Source organism: Labrus bergylta, chromosome 3 (genome assembly GCF_963930695.1).
Source record: "Labrus bergylta chromosome 3, fLabBer1.1, whole genome shotgun sequence".
Lineage (NCBI taxonomy): Eukaryota > Metazoa > Chordata > Actinopteri > Labriformes > Labridae > Labrus > Labrus bergylta.
In genome coordinates this window covers 35,468,947-35,490,198 of record NC_089197.1, presented here as the reverse complement: position 1 = coordinate 35,490,198, position 21,252 = coordinate 35,468,947, and the positions used below count along the sequence as shown (strand labels likewise).

The 21,252-nt window shown below is 38.0% G+C and overlaps 1 protein-coding gene across 1 annotated transcript in view; it reads left to right on the top strand.

Annotated features, from left to right (window-relative positions):
- Window positions 1-21,252, top strand: part of arnt2 (aryl-hydrocarbon receptor nuclear translocator 2) — a 37,705-nt gene that overhangs the window by 2,508 nt on the left and 13,945 nt on the right. Inside the window, exons 2-11 of the mRNA XM_020641422.3 lie at window positions 2,741-2,852; window positions 5,050-5,097; window positions 8,680-8,893; window positions 10,329-10,542; window positions 12,431-12,533; window positions 13,089-13,154; window positions 15,576-15,661; window positions 16,672-16,748; window positions 17,622-17,756; window positions 20,018-20,092. Of these exons, the coding sequence (XP_020497078.1) occupies window positions 2,741-2,852; window positions 5,050-5,097; window positions 8,680-8,893; window positions 10,329-10,542; window positions 12,431-12,533; window positions 13,089-13,154; window positions 15,576-15,661; window positions 16,672-16,748; window positions 17,622-17,756; window positions 20,018-20,092 (1,130 nt within the window). The remainder of the gene's footprint in view (window positions 1-2,740; window positions 2,853-5,049; window positions 5,098-8,679; window positions 8,894-10,328; window positions 10,543-12,430; window positions 12,534-13,088; window positions 13,155-15,575; window positions 15,662-16,671; window positions 16,749-17,621; window positions 17,757-20,017; window positions 20,093-21,252) is intronic.

Sequence of the window (21,252 nt, the reverse complement as noted above, 5' to 3'; positions counted from 1 at the left end):
GTTGGCTCTCACAAAAAATGTAATGATAGATGAAATTTAAAATATAAGAAAAAATAATTTTTATCTTCAGAAAATATTCTGTTTTCATTAACAATACCCCAAATAAGAATATTTTTAATGGGATGAACCTTCAGAAAAATAAACATATTTCAACCATTAAATGGCACACTTTCTGAAAGTAAAAAAGGAAACCTACATTTAAGTGCACTCTGCTTTATGCCCATTGTCTTTTGTCAGATCTTTTTTCTTTTCTTTCTTTTTGGATTTCAGGCCAGTTTAGAACAGATTTTTGAGTCGTACAACTCATTTTGAAGTCAGGCCAATTTCCCCCCGATCCCCCAGCGTCAGTCGTGCAGCAGCCCATCACAGACTGATCAGCTGCTTCAGATCGTCCTATTAATTTCTTATATGTTTGATATTTTGGTTGTGTGTTTAGTTTAGCCGTGCATTTGAGACAACTGAAATCAACCATTATCTGTGGGAGTTTTGTGTTGAACATTGTGAATGCTACGTCATGATTTTTTCAATGTGAACTGAACTCTCAGATCGTGTCCACCAATCAATGTCGTACAGTGTGAGCACATAAACGGGCTCTGGTCACGCGTCCTAAGTGATTCAGTTGTACAGTATGAGCTGACAATACAATTGTACGGTGTATGCCATTGTTAAGCAAGTGCACAAACACAAACGTATCTTTCACACAATGTTATCATTATTGCAATATGAGCTTTCACAATAAACATATCGCAAAGGTTTATTTAACTATTTTATACAAACAAGCACTTTGTGTTACTCAAATAGTAATTGGACTTGAGCTTATAAAGTGCTTTCCTAGTCTTCTGTCTTCTGACTACTTTTCTGTTTCCCACAGAATGATGCAATATCTGGGCAGTAGAGTTTGGGGGGGGGGGTACATTTTAATATTGCATTTTTATTTATATCAAATGTGGTTTTTCCCTTCCAAGTTATTTTAGCAGACTGTGAGATGGCGTTGCTATTGTTAAGTTAGCTGTAGACCTGATGAGAGTGAACGAACGTTTGACCGGATCACATGTTTTCCTGACTCGGCCTGTTATTAGTACATTCTTAGGAGTTTAAGTCACATTTTACAGGAACTGCGAGGGGTTAAGGAAAATATTTATTTGACTTTGAAGCAACAAAGTTGTTTAATTATGTCTAGTGCCATGTAGAAATAGAAGACATTTCAGTATTTTAAAATATATTTGTTTAATCTTCATGAGCTTTCTCTAAAACCCTTTTCACACATACAGAAATGTCCTGAAAAACTCTGGAGATTAGTCTACCCGGAGGTTCTTCAGTCTGTGTGTGAACACAAACAGACACATTTTTTGTGCAGACTTTACCCAGAGTTTCTCCTCCAGACTCTGAGTATTTTATCCACAGAATATCAGAGTGAGCTGATGTCTGAACACGGCAGCATATACTCTGGAGATTTCAATTTGAGCCAATGAAAAGAGAATGACCTTTATAAACAGTGACTGCCTAAAGTGTCTGCACACGATCTCTGTGCACTTAATTAAACGTCTGCATTGTGTTTTCTGTTGGTCAGTATGTTGTTCTCCTCTCTTTTGTGGATGTTGTCATTCCATTGGATTACACATAGCATTGATATAAAGACAAATATTCTCATTATAACGTCGTGTAGTGGACTCTGTTGCTTCGGCCGCTACTTCCACGTTGTTTATTTACGTCACGTTATGTCTTACGTTGGGAAATCCATGTATAGGTAATGTGTGTAGTGATGTTGGCTTTCCCAACTTTAGTGCATGGTGATTACTCAGTGGGGAGGTATTTCCTTACACTAAACTCTAATTTATTAGTAGCCTATGTGGATGGCGTACCAAATGGTTGAATAGAGAATTGTTGCTTTTCTGATTCACATTTCTGATTGAAATGAGTCTACGGAGTTGTTAAATGACGAGCATCTGAGTGTTGTGATTTGATTTAATAGCTCCTCAAATACAAAGCGCCACACTTCTGTTTGTCCACCTGAAATACAAAAGGACTAGACGTCATACTGTTTGCAAGGGGGAAACTGAAATTCACAGAGTAAAGAATATAAACAATATTCAAGCTGCTACCCTCAGAATAATTGTTGAACATTTTATGTTAAAAGAAAATGCTTGATTTATTTTGGACTTATGAGAAACATCTCGCAATCAAGCAGCAACGTTTTTTTTTTTTTTATAGCGCATCCATTTTGATTTAATGAACGATTATCATTGCCTGGATTGGGGTGTGAATACTGCTATGTATGATTGACTGTTACAGGCTTACTATTTATAATAGATACAAATAAATGTAAGTTTTTTTTGAGGACATTGGGATTTACTCTAATGACCATTACATCACAACTAACACTTTGAAACATTTACGATGCATGAAAAAAGCAAAACAAAAAAGAGCAAAACATGGCATGCAGCACAGTAATCATTTTATCTTTATTATCTTTCTTTTTTTTATGAACCTTTGTCAAATGTGTTCAGAGCAAACAGCATTGAGCAGCTCAGGCACACAAACCATTTCCAGTGAATTGAGCAGAACTTTAAGCTAGCCAAGATTTTCTATTTCAATGTATGTCAAATGAAGCCTGCTTTTAGAAGAGCTGCTGAAAACAAACAGAAAATCTTTCTTATATTTATACAAATAGGAAACCCATAGTTTAATGGTATGCTAATGCTAACCCTCTGCTCATATGCTGTCTTCATATTTCTAACAGAGATTGGAAGTGAGTTACCAGGCACAGTCCCGATGCAGGGAGCTGTTGGAACCAGCCAAGTGAGGATGGGAGGAGCCATGCCAGGCCGGGGGGGCAAGAGGAGATCAGGAGGGTAAGTATACTCACTGCTGAACTGCTTTGGAGATAACCATTCTGAATACAGGGCTTTGCATGAGTGCTGGCTATTGGTCAAACAGGTGACAGGTCACTTTGTTTCTGTTGTTGTAGTATTGTTTAGTAGGCCTGCTCCATTCATTTCATTATAATCATGATCACCATTTTTGCCTTTCCATGATTTAAAACCTGCGCTCAGCCGTTGAAAAATTGATGTTGCCGTTGTAAAAATGTTACCACTCACTCTACTTGAAAAAACTAATTTTATTTAAATTCATATTTTGCTTTTTCCATTTCAGAACCTGCCACTATACATAGCAACTTCATGTTTTAATGTATGGGAGGGGCTATTGAGAAAATGTATATGGGATGAAAAGAAGCCAAGAGTAAAACTTAAATTCCCACAGCAAAAGAAAGGAGGCACAATTAGTTCATTATTATTATTATTTTTTTTTAATTTAAATTAAATTTCTGCAGACAGTACATCATGATGTCACATAGAAGTAAGTCAGAGCATCTGCATAGAATAAAACAAAACAATAAAATAATAAACACCCACTTACCCCATTTCTGCAAAGTAACTTTGAAGATTTATGCTAAAATAAAGAGAAATGCGACGACAAGTGGGACATAATTATACCTCAAAAAAAAGCTTCAAAGACTGCTACATAAGATCACCCTATTGGCAGGAATATGCACAGAAGATGAATAAATGAAGGTATTTTAGAACACCATTCATTCTATCCGAGTATACACAAAATAGTGACACTTGCTGGAGAGAATGTTGGGAAGATAATGTGGTGATACACTAGAGGTGGGAGGAAAAGTCGATACAGCATGGTATCGTGATATTCTGCGTGGTGATATTATATCAGTTAATGGCCGCTAAGTATCAATATTTGAATATATTATTATTATATTTGAAGAGCAAATATGCGTTTTTAATTTTTAATTGCCGAAGTGGATGCACAATTCATTTTGAACAAGTTGCATTTTTAAATATTACTGCAATTTTAAAGTCGTTCATACATGTTTGTGTCCAGTTAAATTCGGTTAGACAGAAATATTTACAGTTGAGATTGTGAGGTGCATGCAGCCTTTTACAGGGTTTCACTTTTACCACAGTGTTGGTCAGTCTGTGGGCTTGACTCCCATTGTGTGGAAATAGAAAGACTTAAGTGTGATGAACAATGTATTTTCTCTTATCTGATAAAACATTTCTTGATTTAGTTTAATTTTGTGGACATAATATGCAGTTAAATCAACATGTATATATCCAATATATTGTTTCACAATTCTCAGCATGGCAAAACGTTCTCAATTATCGTGATGATATCATATCGTGGGACCTCTGGTGATTCCCACCCCTATTATACATATATGCTGTACATGAATAAAATATTCTAAAAGTTATTGGTGAGATGCCTTCAATCAAATGACATTCATATAAGGTAATGCAAGGTGCCCAGAAAAAGAGAATTAACTTCTGGCAATACGTTCCAAAGGTCTAAAACATAAATTAAATCTTTTTTGGAATTGGAGAATATAAGCATGAGAGCAAGTACAGTTTAATTCGTCTGGGAATAATTTTGTTATTTATTTTTGGCGATGAATTGTTGCAGCCCTACTCACACACAAACAGAGCGTTTTTGAAAAGAAATACAATGTAAGCTAGTTACTTACTGAAAAACCGCAATTCCCAACAGTTGTATTCAACCAAGATGCCGTGTTGACGGGTTCAATATTATATCGAGAATTGTTGCACCTCTAGTATTTATGTACCTATTAATTTATTTGCTTATTTATTTCATATGGGTGAGTTAACAAATGTTAAGGTTACTTGAAACAACAGGAAATGTTTTTCTGTATTTAAATCAACACAAACATGTCTGTCTGCATGAGTGTCTTCAGTGTTTACTTCAGTGTGCATAAACCCATGCTGGCTTATTTTAGAACTGGCTGAGTTCTCCATATGTTTGGTGGAAGCTGTGTAGGAGTTATCAACTGTTGGATAGATAAAAAATATAGACCTGTTAGAATACTCAAGTTTGTCACTTGATGAGAAATAACAGTCAATCCAAAGTGCTGCTGCTGTGGATATACATTTTACACCACATGTTTTTTCATAAGCATACAAAGAGACTTCTCAGACAAATAAGAAATAGTAACTGTGACTTCCTGTGGTTGTTCTTTAGAATGGACTTTGATGACGAAGATGGAGAAGGACCAAGCAAGTTTTCAAGGTAAGACCACTGAAAGCAGGTTTTTTCAGAACTAGTTCAGAAAGCCACATCATCCAATCTCAGTGTGGGGTATATGTAGGTACAAATCATCAAAAAATATTATAAATACAACTAATTGTTAATAATTTGTTACACTCTTAAACTCAAAAAATCAAACTATTCCTTGATTGAGCTTTGTGAAGATGTTACCTAACAGAATAATAGTATTTATTATCTGAGGACCATCTTCATCGAGAACCCCCAACAAGATGTTTAAGGGTACAACTCTAAAGGAGATGTGATGCAGCCTCAGCCAATTTTGTATATTGGTCCAAAAACTCACAACATATGAACAATAGAAAAACAAATGCATCTGATCTTCCTCCTCCTCTTTACAAAATCTACACAGTGATGATTCTTAAATGTTAAACCCGTTGCCATACTAAAGGCAATTTTATATATTATATTAAATTGACAAATTCTAGAGTATCAGTCAATTGTTGTTGTTTTGTACATTGTTGTAAAAATTGTTTCCAAGGTATTCATTTATTAAATTCTCCTTCCCAATAGTTGCAGACTGTATGAGGGAAAGCAGTGAGGCCTCTGCTCTGTGAAATGAAATGATAAATTATTTTGTTTATCTTTGTTTTGAATAGCCATTTCTGGCACCTTGTAGTAGCTGCTCGAACTTGTTGTCTGTATCCAGTATTTTTTACTCTCTGTTTCCAGTTATTTGGAATGGCTTAAAGCAGCTGATTATAATTAAAATTAATGCATATTTGACAACACCTACAGAAAAATTCATTAATGAAAACTATTCAATTTATCTGTTTAAGTGGGCTTCCCATCTATAAGCATAAATTAGTTCATCCATATCACTTTTTGGACATTTTCTCGGTTGTCTAGGGGATAATATTGAAAATTCAGCCATGCCTTCAATGCATCTCTACAAAAGAGTGAGAGATTCATTAATATTTCTTTAAATAACCATTCCATGTGTTGAGGAGAAAAGAGGCAAAGTGGACGGTGCAGGAAAGGGACGTCAGACTTCAGCTCCCTATGCATCCATTACTATACATGGTGGTGTGCATCTTTAATGCTTCTGCAAGCTCCAAACAAGAATAGAAAGCAGTCCAGAAAGTTAATGGACTTGAAAAAGGGAGCATTATCAGTAAATTAGTGACGAGTAATAATGTTCATACACGTAGTCTTAATTAAGACTGTGTTGTGTAGTCATTATTCTCTGCTGTGCTGCTGTGTATTGTTGATCATTGTTATGGAGAGTCACGAGATATTCAGCACAATCAAAGAAACCAAAGACGTTTGATCATCCTGTCACACAGGCATAACAAGATGTTACCCTCAATTTTGGAGTTTTAGTTGACAATTCTTTAAATAACTACAGATCAACCTCTGAAAGGGAGAGAGAGCTCATACAGACGAGCGAGAGGGAGAGTGTGTGCCATTACGCACAGAGGTGGAGAGACATTGAAACTTTGTGCACAGAGCTGAGGAGATATGAAACAGAACATTCAATCGATCATCTGTTTTAATGTAACTCAGTTTAGCAGAGAAGAGAATGATCTATACTGCAGACTGTAGTATCTGTTAACAAACTGTTGTTGTCCAAACAGCTCCAACATGCGACGAGTCTGCTCGCCACCCTCAATGCTCTGTTTATTATAAACTTTAAACAGGTCGTAGGACATGTCTGTGTGATGTCTGTTAGCTGTTGAAGTTTGAAATGCTGTTAGTATTACTAATAACTAATCCAAAGGTTTTTTAGGTTAATTATCAATATAGCCTATTAATTGGCGCAGCAACGTTATCATAAAGAATGATGTTTCTCAAGTGAAAACAGTCAACATGTCACTCAGAGAGAGCGCGATGGATACATATGCACACCGTGATTCTGCGCACTTCTCTTCAGTTGATTTTAGAGATTATTGTGAATGCTCTGCTTTGCCAGATGCTCTGTTCATTTTCTCCTGGCCTGCCGGAAATATCAATCTCTCTGTAAATATTAAGGGTTTACAAATCACTGGTTACGGTTCTCTCTGTGTCAGACAATCATAGGCAAAGTACGGCAAGCAACAAGTGAGGCTTGGGGAAAAGGGGAAAAATAGAAAAGGGGAATTGTTTTATTCTCACCGTGTGAAATAGGAGTGTGGCCGTATGAAGAAGCTTAAACAAGTGACTCTCATGGTCAGAGATAGTGGCATGTTGTCGTGGTTGAAGAGCTGCTGCATTATACTCACTGAAAGTTCAGTGTGCTCTGGAAAGGTCCAGGCAGATTGCCACCCTATATCACAGTGGGAGCTAAAGCGTTAAAGATGCACACCTCTTTCTGCCACCTATCGTTCTGATGCGTAGCGCATTCTGCCTGGGAGCTTAAGTCTGACGTCACTTTCCTGCGCTGTCCACTTTGACAATTATGAGAACTATTAAGCACGGCAAGTTTGAAAATGAAAAGCCAATGATCTTTTAGTTTTAATTTGAATGATGTCATACAATATGCATACATAGAGAGGAAAAGTATAATGCAAATTGGATGACTGAATATTCATTTTAAATAGGTCAAATAATGATTTCATTTGAATTATGTGGGGCATTTTTTGAAGATGTAAAAAAATAATGCCATTTTCTTTTTCATTTTAATTTATTCATTCGAATGTGCATTTTTGAAGTTTGAAATTGAACACTGAAATGTAAATGAGATAAATGAGTATTGTTTTATTTTTTAGTCAAATAACACACTCATATTGTGAAAATTAAAAAGCATTTCTGTTCATGTATTTAATTCTCAAATAAATTCTTTTTCTGGTCACCATTCGCTTCCATAGCCATCTAAAAACTTAATTTATTTTGGAAATATTTGCCAAGCCATAATAATAGTTGTTGGTTGCTATTGTTGTACTACTACGTGCCATGCTTCATTTAAAGGAAATTGGGAAAATCTTGTTTTCCTACTTGATAAGGATCCTAACTGACAATTTCAACAACATAAAATACTTAGCAATATACACATAAACCACAAAAATAGTAACACATGCCTGTATTTGGAAGTCACTAAGGTTAATGTGAAGTCGGTGTGTACTTTTGCTTAGATGATGTCGGACTCCGTAGTGTTCTCTGGACCTCTCCCAAATCAGACCAGTGATGACATGTATAGCCGCATGTCATCACTCAACCGCTGGCTGTCGGGGTGGTGTCCAGCACACGATGTGGGCTTCATAGATAACTGGCAGTCTTTTTGGGGAAAACCTGGTCTGCTAGCTAGAGACGGCATCCATCCCACTTTGGACAGTGCAGCTCTATTATCTAGAAACATAGCAGAGGTTATTCGTCCAAAACCTTGACAGCAACAAAGTTCAGACCAGGATGCAGACAATGTTTTGTTATTTGGATAGAGTCAGTGCAATCAAATTGCGTCTAGATTAAAACTAATAATTTAGTGCAGTTCACGTTGACGAAACTTGTGCTTAAGTTTAGTCACAGACATAAAAGACATGGGGGGGGGGGGGGGGGGCAAGCAAGGCTGTCAAATGGTTCCGAGATGTCTCTCTCTCTCCAAGCTTCTACCTGCTCTTTCCACTGTTTCAGAGAGAATCACAGTGAGATTGAGCGGCGCCGGCGCAACAAAATGACCCAGTACATCACTGAGCTGTCAGACATGGTGCCTACCTGCAGTGCTCTGGCAAGAAAACCCGATAAGTTGACCATTCTGCGTATGGCTGTCTCCCATATGAAATCCATGAGGGGCACGGGAAACACATCAACTGATGGGGCTTACAAGCCCTCCTTTCTCACTGAACAGGTAACAATGACTCAGACTCAGCTGGATACTTCTCCAAAGGGTATCCTCGATTCGGTGCTGTACATGTGAACTTTGCTTCCCATGTTTAAGGCTGAAACCTGAGATTCACAGTGATTCAACTTGGCTCTTTTTATGTCCATGTTTCTTGGGAGGCAAACGTGTCAAACCAAGAGATTGTTAGCCAAAATACAGAGCAGCCTCCCTTCTAATCTCTCCACTATTCTGTTGATGGTAGTTAGCATTAGCACTTTGCTAACCAAACAGTGAGGCTGCTATCAGTCAGGGACTTTGTAAGTGAACATCTTATTGCCAACATGTCATTTAAATAATGCCACATCTGTGGAGGCAGTATGTGACCCACCAAATCCCCCTCAGTGCTCTGTGTTTCACTGCTCTGACTGATACAATATGAGATGCATGTCTCGTAGTGGGGATTGCATCCTTGATCTGGGTGTAGCCTACAATGGACCCAACCCTCGTAACTTGTTTAGACCCCTGAGCCCAAACTGAATTGAGAATTGTCTATGGAGGATTCTTTATACACATGAGGACGAAATTATTAGCCCCCCCTATGAAAATTTCATTTTATATTATTAGTATATTATAGTATTTCCCAAGTGCTATTAAACAGAGCAAAGATTTTTTAACACAGCTTTTTCAAACATCCTAGTTTTATTTTGGATGCTTACATTATTTTACTTTGCACACAGAAACGAAATTATTTCACAAAAACCAAAAACTACCTACTATCTGTATATATCTGTATATGTAACCAATTGTCCCTGTTCTTACCCTTTTATCATTAAGCACTGCACAAACTCCACAGCTCGTGTAACTACTCTTATTATTTTATGGATACTTTAAGTATAAAGGCCCATTTTTGTTTTTCACAACATTAATATTAGAAGTTATTCAATTGAGTTAAAACAAGCTACTTAGACTTCAAGTGTTTTACTCTGCCACTTGAGAGTCCAATGTCTTCAGAGCTATTTCCTCTTCCATTACAAAGGAAGGAAAGAAGAAAGTATTGAAAAAAATATATATACCTCACTCTCCCAATTCACCTAAAGCTTAAGACTCTGGTTTTGAGATGATGAAATATAAAGGTTTATGATATTGAAACTTAAGAACATCAGTTTTTGCATATTGATTATTCAAAAGTCTTATTTCGTCTCCCTTCAAAATTGGTTCTCTGAAAAGAACTTCAAAGTCTCCAAAGTTTAAATGTAATCGGATGTACTTGTTGTTTAATTATGGCCAAACACTGCTTCCACAAATGTAGATTTATAATGAGCACACCACAAACTGTTCCCCTGTATGTAATGGGTCCAACGCCCATGTTTAATACAGCAATCACATGGTTTTGATTAGACTGCCTCTTAATTTTTTAATTCCTTTCTGGCTTGTGTGCTCATGTCCCCTTGGCACTATATAGGAACTCAAGCATCTGATCCTGGAGGCAGCAGACGGCTTCCTGTTTGTGGTTGCGGCAGAAACAGGCCGGGTGATCTATGTGTCGGACTCAGTGACACCTGTACTGAACCATCCGCAGTCAGAGTGGTTTGGCAGCACTCTATATGAACAAGTGCACCCAGACGATGTGGAAAAGCTGAGGGAACAGCTCAGCACTTCAGAAAACTCCATGACAGGTACAGAATACACTTTGATAGCACTGAATTCCTTACTGTCTTTTCTTCTCTTTTTGTTTATTATTTTTGCAAAATACTTTCCTGGAGCAGCATTGATTTCCTCTATCCCTGTGTCTGATGTTACACACACAGGGCAGTGAACCTCTAACTGATAGTACTTACTGTATCACAAATTTCATTAAGCTTTGTCTCACCAATGTTGTCATACATAGTCTATTGTATGTGTATGGTGGGGTTGGAACCTTTGTGAAGCTATTAGTTGTATTTTTTTTTTTTATATAGTGATGACAGCATTGTTACATATGCTTGACTTTGCTGTAGTCCCAGCGCAGGTACAGAATGCCCAGGATGATGACTAAAAGAGGCATTACATCCTTTGTACTGTGCAGTATTCAGCTGCTTAATAAGAGCTGATTATACAGGACGAACTTGGCACTCTGCACTTTATTTAACTTGCTGAAATCCCTCATTGAATCATGTGATGCTTTAGTGTGTTTTTATGTGTTCTTATGATGTGCTGTCCTGTAAATGTTTTTTTTGTTTGTGTTTTTTTATGCTCTCTGTGCAAGGCAAATTCCCCCTAGGGGCAATAAAAGGTTTAATTCATTCATGTGATAACAGTCTATTTTACAGTCGCTCTGTTCAGAGTCCCTCCCCTAACTTCACAAGGGTTGCCTATGTTAAACACGACATCTTCGGCTGCAGGTTTTGCTCAGTTGGTGGAGTTAAGACACACCATTTAGAGAGGTCACAGACCTCGTCGCACAGGTCGCTGGTTTGACTCCCAATCCTGATGCTATTTGGTGCATGGCACACACATGTCGAATAAAGGCCCAAAAACCCCAAAGTCAAGTCAAGTCAATTTTATTTGTAAAGCACATTTCATTACACGGGTAAAACTCAATGTTCTTTACATTAAAAACCTTAAAATAATAAATGAAGTAGAGCCATATTAAATACTCCTAGTAATTGAAAATAAAATATAATGATGACTATAATAATACGAATAAAAATAAATCATAGCCCATACAACACACAGACATCAAATCAATTTTCTGTCTATATCATGCTGAACTCCTGAACTGAAAGGAAAACAACAGGCGCACACATTAACATAAAAAAAGACACACAGACACATATTAACTACCAAAATTGTTTTTAAAAGAAGATAAGAGTTGCAGTGGATTTCAGGTCATCTGGCAATTTGTTCCAGAGAACAGCACCATAGTGACCAAATGTACCTTCACCTGATCTGGATTTAATGTGAGGTACATTCAGGAGACACATGCTTGATGGTCTCTTTAAAGTATGTATTAAAGTTTTTGAGAGAGACATGATTAAAATGACCAGGAGTGAAGTTAAGTGCATCGACTGCAGTTTGTGCACTACATAAAAGTCAGTGCTGGAGCCAGAGGCAGCGTCTGCCTTTGGATGAATATACACCGTAGTTATAAAAAGTTGAGGGAACTCACGGGACAGGTAAAAAGGGCCGAACGATACAGATTAAAGTTTAGTGGTGGCAGCTGAGGCGGAAGGAGGCAGATGACTCAAACATTACAGTGCACATGCAGACCAAGGCACTAAAAAAAAAAACTAATATATACAAAACAATAAAAAGGGAAATGTGTGTGTGTCTATGTATAAAACGTATGCTGATGTTATTAATCTGGGTGTGCATGATGTTTGATATATGCCCAGGCAGCAGTGGTTGGGCTTCTATGCTCAGGGGGTTTTCTGGAGGGTTGTTTCTGGCAGATCATGGATACTTGAGGGCTTCAGTGCATTGAGGTGTTGCACAGAACTATTGTCTCTGTCTGTGTTTAACTTGTACAAGCCTTGTCCTGGTCTTGCTTCAGTTTAATTTGTTCTGCTGTTTTTGTATAAACAGGACGAATTCTGGATCTGAAGACGGGAACAGTGAAGAAGGAGGGACAGCAGTCGTCTATGAGGATGTGCATGGGCTCCCGACGGTCCTTCATTTGCCGCATGAGGTGGGTGACTGTGTGAATGGATGTTTTCCTTTTTCTATCTCTTGATTTGTTTTTTTTTTTAATAAGTCAAAAATAGCTACTAAGTTGGATCCCCACACTGAAGAGCACCAGAGGGACACATTATTTTCAACAATGAACCACTCCATGCATCTGCTTTTTGCCTCAGAGGTTACTATTTGAAAACCTCTTGACAAAAAAATGACAGTTTACTATGCTGTTAATTCTGAACCGTGGCAGATCTTTAATAAAATGACCTTTGTAAGAAAAAATAGATATTACATTTCCATTTCTGGTAGCAGCGTTTAAATGGAACATAATTCAGTTCTATTGTGGGGGGCCTCTTAAGGGTGTTTATTTTAATTTATATCTATGAGAAGTGTACAAAATGGTCAAATTATACCCAGACAAAAACTGCATGATCCATCGTAACAAGAAAAAACACAAAAAGGCTCAAACTAATACATCACAAAATGTGTTTGCCAATACAGTGTATCTAAACATGAGTTGATACAAGTGGAATGTAATGTTTACTCTTGTCTTTGTATTTGTATGCAGGTGTGGGAGTGCTCCCCTTGATCACATTTCTCTAAACCGTCTGTCTAACATGAGAAAGAGATACAGGTACAGGAACTTTCCTTTCTATGATAACATTTGCTCATATTCATTTCTGCCTTCTTCTCACTGGGGTCTCATCTCACCCTGAAGGGTTCCTCTGTATGGAGATAGAATAGTCTCAAAAAGATTTACGTGTATTTGTAAATATATTTTCGAGACTTGACATCTGTCTGTACACTGACTAAGTGGACTCATAATGAAACAGTTATCACTAGTTATTACTTAGCCATCCAGTTACTCCACTGTTCACTTCCATGTTGTTGATCCTGCAGCAGTCATAGACGGTACATTTGGATTAAAGCGTCTGTCAAATACCTAACCATAACCAGCGGTGGCTGCACAACACTGCCATCTACTGGTTGTTCAGGGGAGGGTGTACTCTCATTCGAATTCGGGGGTATTTATTTGTGGATGGCAGTGTGCGGTAAGAATGTCTCACAATGATGTCATCGAGAGAAAAGCCCAAAAGAGATCCACAAATGCAGAATCTACACACAAAGTCAAGCATATTTATTTTCAAATCTCCAAAATATATTTACAAATACATGTTTATTTATAAATATATGCATTTTTATACATACCATTTCGATATGTATGAATCTTTTTGAGACCATTCTATCTCCATACCTCTGCGATAACAACCTGCTCATTATACATTATCCTGCCACAGTTACTTTCTAAAACATTCATTCTATTAATTTCCTTTGTTTTATTGTTTTTAAGCAGTGCAATGTAGAGGAATACTTTCTTTTCATTTTGGTAGATTTTATTTAGTAGACTTAAAGTACTTAAATACATTCATATTTGTGTGAGTCAATCTAAAGGTCCTGACACACCAAGCACACGGCAAAAAACTAGTGGTGACGAAGGCCGCCTGTGGCGTCGCCTCGTGTCTTGTCCAAAAAGTTGCACTAGAACACAATGCAAAGACTCCAGCCGACGGCCAACCACCACGCATGTTCTGCTCATACGTGAGAGGAAATAACTCTCCATGCCAGCAGGGGGCGGTAGTCCGTTGTTATGATACAAGAAGACCATTTTCACACCGCTGTCGGTCACCACTCGTATTATAGGTCGCCTACTAATGGAGAATAATGTCTGATTTAAAAAGTAGAAAATGGCGCTGGCGTTGTCAGTTCTTGGTCTTTTAGTGGAAAAAGAAAAGAAGAGGAGACAGAGAAGGAGAACGCGCACTAATGGGTGAAAGCATGGATACTACAGCGGCATGCTCAATGGGCTTTCCTGAACCTGTGAGGAGAGCTGGAGAGAAATTAAACCTCTGAACAGCCAATCAGATAGAGTCCTCTCGGCCGAAAAAGGCTGACGGGGCCTGACGGGTAGCAACGAAGCCCGGCACACCGCAAAAACTAGTGCGACAAGCGCTCACCGACGGTCCAACTAGGACCCGACGGCTGACGATCTCATTGGTGAGTCAGGGCCTTAATGTGTGAGTACAATCTACCACACGCTTAACAGGTTCAAGAGAAACTAATCATTCAGGTCAACTTTATTTAAGAGTTGACCAATTACATCCAATCAACTTGAAGATCATTCTTCTGACTCATACTGAACAAAACGATTTCTTCACAGAAGGAGATTTGAATTGTCTCTCTTGACAATTACATCATTTTACACAATAAATGGAAACACATCTTTTGTTTTAATGTTGTTCTAAAGGAATACATTCTTCTCCGGTGTCCTACTGAACCGTTCTATCTCTTATTGTAAATAAATTCTGTAAATTAAAGGGTAATGAAGGACATTTTACTTCAAACATGAATAACAAGATTTTTATATAGATGGTATTAGCTAACCTAGCTTAAGTTACTCACATTTTAGTGAACAATTCCACTGATGGTTAACATCAGTGCACAGATCAGCGTGAGTTTTGAGTTTTTCTGCCTTGTTGTTCTTGAAGTCTGTTGGCATTTTCTTTTACATTCATTTTTAAACACCACCGTACCATACCATGTTTCATTTAGAGGTCACTCCATGTGCCATGGTTTGTAGATTTCTCTGACATTTGGAGCATTTCTCCACTCTTTTCCTTCTCCTTTCCCCTTTTCTCATACTAAAAATGCTGACGCCAGATTAGCAAGACTTATTTCTGTGGATTGATACGATTACAGAGTCTGTGATAAGAGCTGGGTCACTAGCAGTCTTCTGCTTTTCTTAGTATGGTTTGTTCTTCTTAACAACAGTCTGCTTTCCAGGAATAGCAGACTGTTGTTTTGAGTAATTGGCTAATCAGAATCAAGTGCTTAACAGTCGTTTAATAGTTTTGGAATAATTCCCCTCACATTTAACTGTGACAAAGGGAAATATTTGTATGTTTCCATTTATGGAAAATTCAGGAATTTTAATAACATTAATTTTACAAAAAGAGTCCCTAACATGCTGCTGTGTCTTTGTCTGTTTGCTGGCCAGGAATGGGCTTGGACCGTCAAAAGAAGGAGAGGCTCAGTACTCTGTTGTGCACTGCACTGGCTATATCAAAGCCTGGCCCCCTGCAGGTAAACAAAAACATGCACACTCATATATACTACCTCAAACCAATGCTCTGGTCTCTAGCCCTGCTTAACTACAACAATTTCTTTTATAAGAGTGAATATGGCCTGGAGTAACCTAGTAGCAGTTGGCTCTCTTGAATTCAACTACTATGCTATTATATTTATTATCAAAGACTCAAAGAAATACAATTAGTCTGATGACCTTTTTTTCTAGGACTTAAAACTAAATTTCATTCATTTTGACCAAAAGCATGGGAAGTATTGACCAGTCTGGTTAAACACTGGTCAAAATCATGAATAGATAGCTCGGTAGTGTGGGAGTATCTTTATCAAAATCTGAAGACATTTGATATCTGCAAGAATTCATACATTTGTATACAGATAACTAGATGCATAATATTCCTATTAAGAATTCCCCTCCTGACGAATCTTCTTACAGTTGTACATTATCAAGTTATATAATTATTTAAGAGAAAAATCATACTTTGTATTCCAATTAATCCCTCAAGGAACCTTATGACAGATTTTTGTCCCCTGGAATTCTTAAAGCAGGGATGTGATTTTCTTTCAACCTGAAAAGTTGACTCACAAGGCTTAAAGTGTTCCCAAAATAATAGCCCTATTTAAAATGCTGTTTAAAGACACAAAATGTACGCCCCTGTGACGTTTGGCCTTCACTTTATAAATGTTGTGGAGGCGTAAAGCGGGACGAAGTTTCCATGTTGTGCCCCCCATGTATGGAAGCTATAGTCCTCGCTGCAGCAGCCGTGAGTTTGAATCTGACCTTGGCCCCTTTGCTGCCTGTCGTCCCCCACTCATTCCTCCCAACACTTCCTGTCTCTAGTCATTTGTCCTCTACAATAAAGACAAACATGGCCCAAACACTATCTAAAATAAATTAAGAAATTCCCGCTTTTGTCTCTTTTTGTTGAATTATATTTCATCCTGGGCTTTATTGGCATTCAGTTTGAAATGTGTTGAAATAAAAACTACTCTCTCTTTCTTTACCTTAGGTATGACTATACCAGAGGAAGACACAGAAGCAGGTCAGACTGGGAAATATTGCCTTGTTGCCATTGGAAGACTTCAGGTGTGTGTTGCTGCTTTTTGTGGAATTCTAGGTTAATATACTGATTTTATTGAAGCCCTCAAGGAAGGTTAGCCAAGCCTTCATTTAGTTTGGACTTTTACATACTCACATAATGAATTACTCATTTTCATTAGTAAGTAGACCGGTTTGTTTTCAACCTCTTTTTACACCAAAAACTTCTTTTTTTTTTTTTTAAGGTTGCCTCATACTGATTACATGAATAAAATACAAATCAACTGAGGCACATATATAAATGATGGTTAGTTTTCAACTGTATAAATATAAGAATACATATTTAATATTATTATTATTTTTTAATTCATTGTCTGCTGCTGTGTGTTCCACAACTTGCAGGATCTGTGAGTGATCAGTGTGCCAGTACTGAAGGTTACAGCCCAACTTTTGTGAACAATGTCAAAATATTTTGTCATATGGTGTGAAATTGAAATAATGTGTTAGGAATAACACAGGTGTTTGTTTTAGGATCCAAACGCACGACTCAGAGACAGTTAGTTCAGTTAAAGAGTTTCTTTAATGTTAACACGTGGAAGGGGGGGGGGTGACCTCAGGGGATCCACGCTAACAGTAACAAAGCACAAAGAGCAGAGAGGATGTAGAGCCCAGGTAGTTATACTGCACACACACACGGACATGACTGACAGGAGGATCAAAACAAACAGGGGAAAGCAGACAACAAACACAGGCAGGGAGGTACCATACAGAACTGAGTCATAACATAAAATGTTTAAAAATTCAGAAACTCATTGCATACAATTCAGGTATACTATTACTTGTGCTCCCACCCTTAAATTCTCTTGTCCTCATCCTTATGCCTAAATCATTAATCATAAATATGTCTGTGCCCTCCCTCAGGTGACCAGCTCTCCTGTCTCTATGGACATGAACGGCCTCTCAGTGCCCACAGAGTTCCTGTCACGTCACAATTCGGATGGTGTCATCACATTTGTAGACCCGCGCTGCATCAATGTCATTGGCTATCAGCCTCAGGTTGGATATTTGTTTTCCCTTTTTTTGTTCTTGAAAGTATTATTTTTATTTCAACTGCAGAGGGAACAAGGTTTTTTTGAAAAGCTTTATTCTGAAGTATTTCAAAGATTCCTATTTATAACTTTTTGTTTTAATAATAACTGATCTAAGTTCTTTAAGAAGCATCACTATTCTCTAATCTACTCCTCTTTTATTTACTGTCCATGCAACTCAAGAATGTTCTGACGTTTTCTTGATGTCTATCAAAATTCAGTATTTTGCACATTTCCATAAACAATTTTTCAAGTAATGCAAAAAGTCTGCAGCTCTTAGTTCAAGTTGAGATTACATTGTTTTTGAAAAGGTAAATTTTCATTTTAATTTTAGTTTAATGCCAAGAACATGTTTTCAAAGGAGTCAAAGCTTCCGTCTCTAGGTCCTGGCTCATTTGAAATGGACGGAAGCCTGACAAGTCAAAATTAGATTTCTCTGTCTGTGAGGAGAGGGACTTTCAAAAGTTAGCATCTTTGATGGGATGAGGGGCCCTTTTTCAAACCAAACCCTACACCCTCCCCCACCGTGACAGAGTGCACTCCGTTAGAAGTGAAATTCTCAGCTGAGTGAAGTCACTTTCATCAAGGTGTAGGGTAGAAATACAGCGGCAGGCTTTGGGAAAAACTTCCCTCTCTCAGGTGGAAACAGGAACTGTGTGTTAACCCTGGTTACTCAGCGGTATCTTGCGGGAACGGCTTTTTTTGTAGCTAATGCATTCTGTAAAAATATTTATGTAGCCTAGATTATTCTTCTTTAGTAAGTTATATTAGTGTAGACTTATAACAAAATTATTAGATTGAGCCTACATGTTTCATTGTAATTTATAATTTCAGTTAATTTATTGTAATTTCATAGAACAGGATTTCCTAAATTAATGCAAAGACAAGGAGACTATTGTTGAACATCAGAGCAGCAAAAAGTGTATTTTTTGTTGTTGAATTGAGATTTCACAAAGACATCAAAAGTAGAAAAATAAGAAATAAATATTAACAGCGAAAAGTTGTCCGCAACATGATTTAATATTCTTTTGTTTTTGCAACAGTACCTGTAAATATAAAACACTTTACAATAAATAAACATAAATCTGATCCTTAGTACACATTTGAACATCTGTATGATGATATTAATTGTCTATCTTAGTTGGAGCAGTGTTTGAACTCACAGGTTGCTTCATCCATGATGACCGGACACAATAGGCGTTGCACGTGATCCGAAAGTCGGCATTGGTGCACACTCACTGGTGGAGGGTTTTGTAACCCACTACCACTCCCCGCTAATTGGTTTGGGATGGACCCTCCGCGAGGATGCGCAAACAGAGGGGTAGTGGGTAGGGATAGGGTGTAGTGGCTGGTTTGAAAAAGACCCAGGGTGAATCAGTGCACATGATATGAGTAACCTGCATATTTGTGAAGGCTTTATTAATGCTGAAAACATTAATACAGTTTGAGGAACAAAATGTGTTGCTTACGTAAGGAAGACAATGTGAAACTTCCTTCTGGACTTATTACAACAGCATGCCTCTGCAGTAAAAGAGTCTGGGTGACAAAATGGCCTTCCTGCTGTCTCGACTTGTCACCCATTGAAAATGTTTGGCTCATTATTAAGCTTAAAATAAAAGAAAGGATTCCCTGAACTGTTGAACAGCTAAAATCCCTCTTTCAGTTTTGGCACATGGCTATTCAACATTAGTCTGGTTGTGCTCAAGGTTTCTGCCTCTTAAAGTTTTTCACTGTAACTGTATCTTTGCTAATTGTTGCTTACTGCTCATGATGGTTATAATGTTGGATCTTTGTAGATAATATAACAATGAGTAAGTTCTTTTACCTGCTCTTTTGTAGTGTCTTGAGATGCCTTTTGTTATGCATTGACGCTATACAAATAAAGATTGATTGATTGAAATCCGACATTTGGCAATAATGGTTAAATATTCCATTTTCAAAATGAAAGAGTTCTCCTCAGCTCCCAAAATGCATACAAAAACATGTATTTAGCAGAGAGTTAAACATTACCCTTTCCCAACTTTTTATTTACATTTCTCAATTTTAATTTATATGTTGTCTTTCAAACTCTATTTCTAAGCTGGCCCTGTGTTTTGAAGTCATCACAATTTTTAGTTCTGTTTTACAGGACAACTCAACTTTTTAAGGGACTGGGGTTGTATTTATGTGTTGAGGCAAAACTTTAATTTTACAAGTATGCCTCCCATTAACTCTTATATTTTCTTGTAGGACCTGCTGGGAAAAGATATTCTAGAGTTCTGCCACCCCGAAGACCAGAGCCACTTGAGAGAAAGTTTCCAACAGGTAGGAAATGAAACGCAGGTAGACAAAGGTACACATGTAGAAAACAAAACATGGATTGCACTTTAGATATACAAGGGTCAAAACAACCATCCATGGGGGCGCTGGTGGTGCAATGGTTAGTGTGCATACCCCATGTATGGAGGCTGTCGTCTCAAGCGGGCGGCCCGGGTTCACATCCCACCTGTGGCTTCTTTCCCGCATGTCATTCCCCACTCTCTCTCTCTCTCTCTCTCCCTGATTTCCAACTGTATCCACTGTCCTATCTCTCCATTAAAGGCACAAAAAGCCCAAAAATAAATATAAAAAAAAAAAAAACCATCCACAGGGGTGCAAACTTGTCACCTTTCGGCGAAATTCGCCATTTTGGATTCCAAATAGGTCATTTGTGTGATTCATTTAGATCTGCAATAAAAACATTTGCAGGAGGGGGGTAAATCTGTCTTGAAAACCTGATTCATGCTTCTTGTGGCCGGCGAGCACGGCCCCTGTGAACGTTGAGTCGTTTCGTACTGACTGCAGTCAAAGCGCGAGCGCTCAACACGGCCCGAATAAAGTACTTCCGGGCCCTGCAGCCAATCATTGCAACGCGGTTGGCGCGAACCTGTCCGCGTTGTTACAAAATCTTGGAGATGCGCGGCTGGGCGCTCAGGCACTCTGTGGACCCTCCTCTCGCCGGCCGTGATTCCGCAATATCGCCGCAAGAAGCATGAAACCTGATTCAATGAGTCAATGTGCAGCACATGGCTAATTTACATAACGTTATTTTTCCGTGAAAACAATGTTTACGATTAAAAGTCTGGCTAGCAAGCCAGCCTTTCTGTTCAACATCCTGTCTGATCATATTCTACTGTTTGGTAGCCATAGGCTACAGATGTTGAGGGAAATGTGTGCTAGCTTGAAGGTAACTTCATACAGCTTTCTTGTTCATTATTATCTCAGGCAACATTAAAGTGACAGCTGGTCAACACATGTAATAAGAGAGGGAATATAAACTTAATGAAAACCAGCAGGAGCTAAACATCAGGTTCATATATTGATAATGTTACATATTTAATGATAGAAGAGAAAATATTGTCATACTTGATGACTGCATTATGATGCTCTCTCAGACTCTGCTCTGAGAGCTACTTGTAGTGACTGCCCTTCACATCACCCCTTAG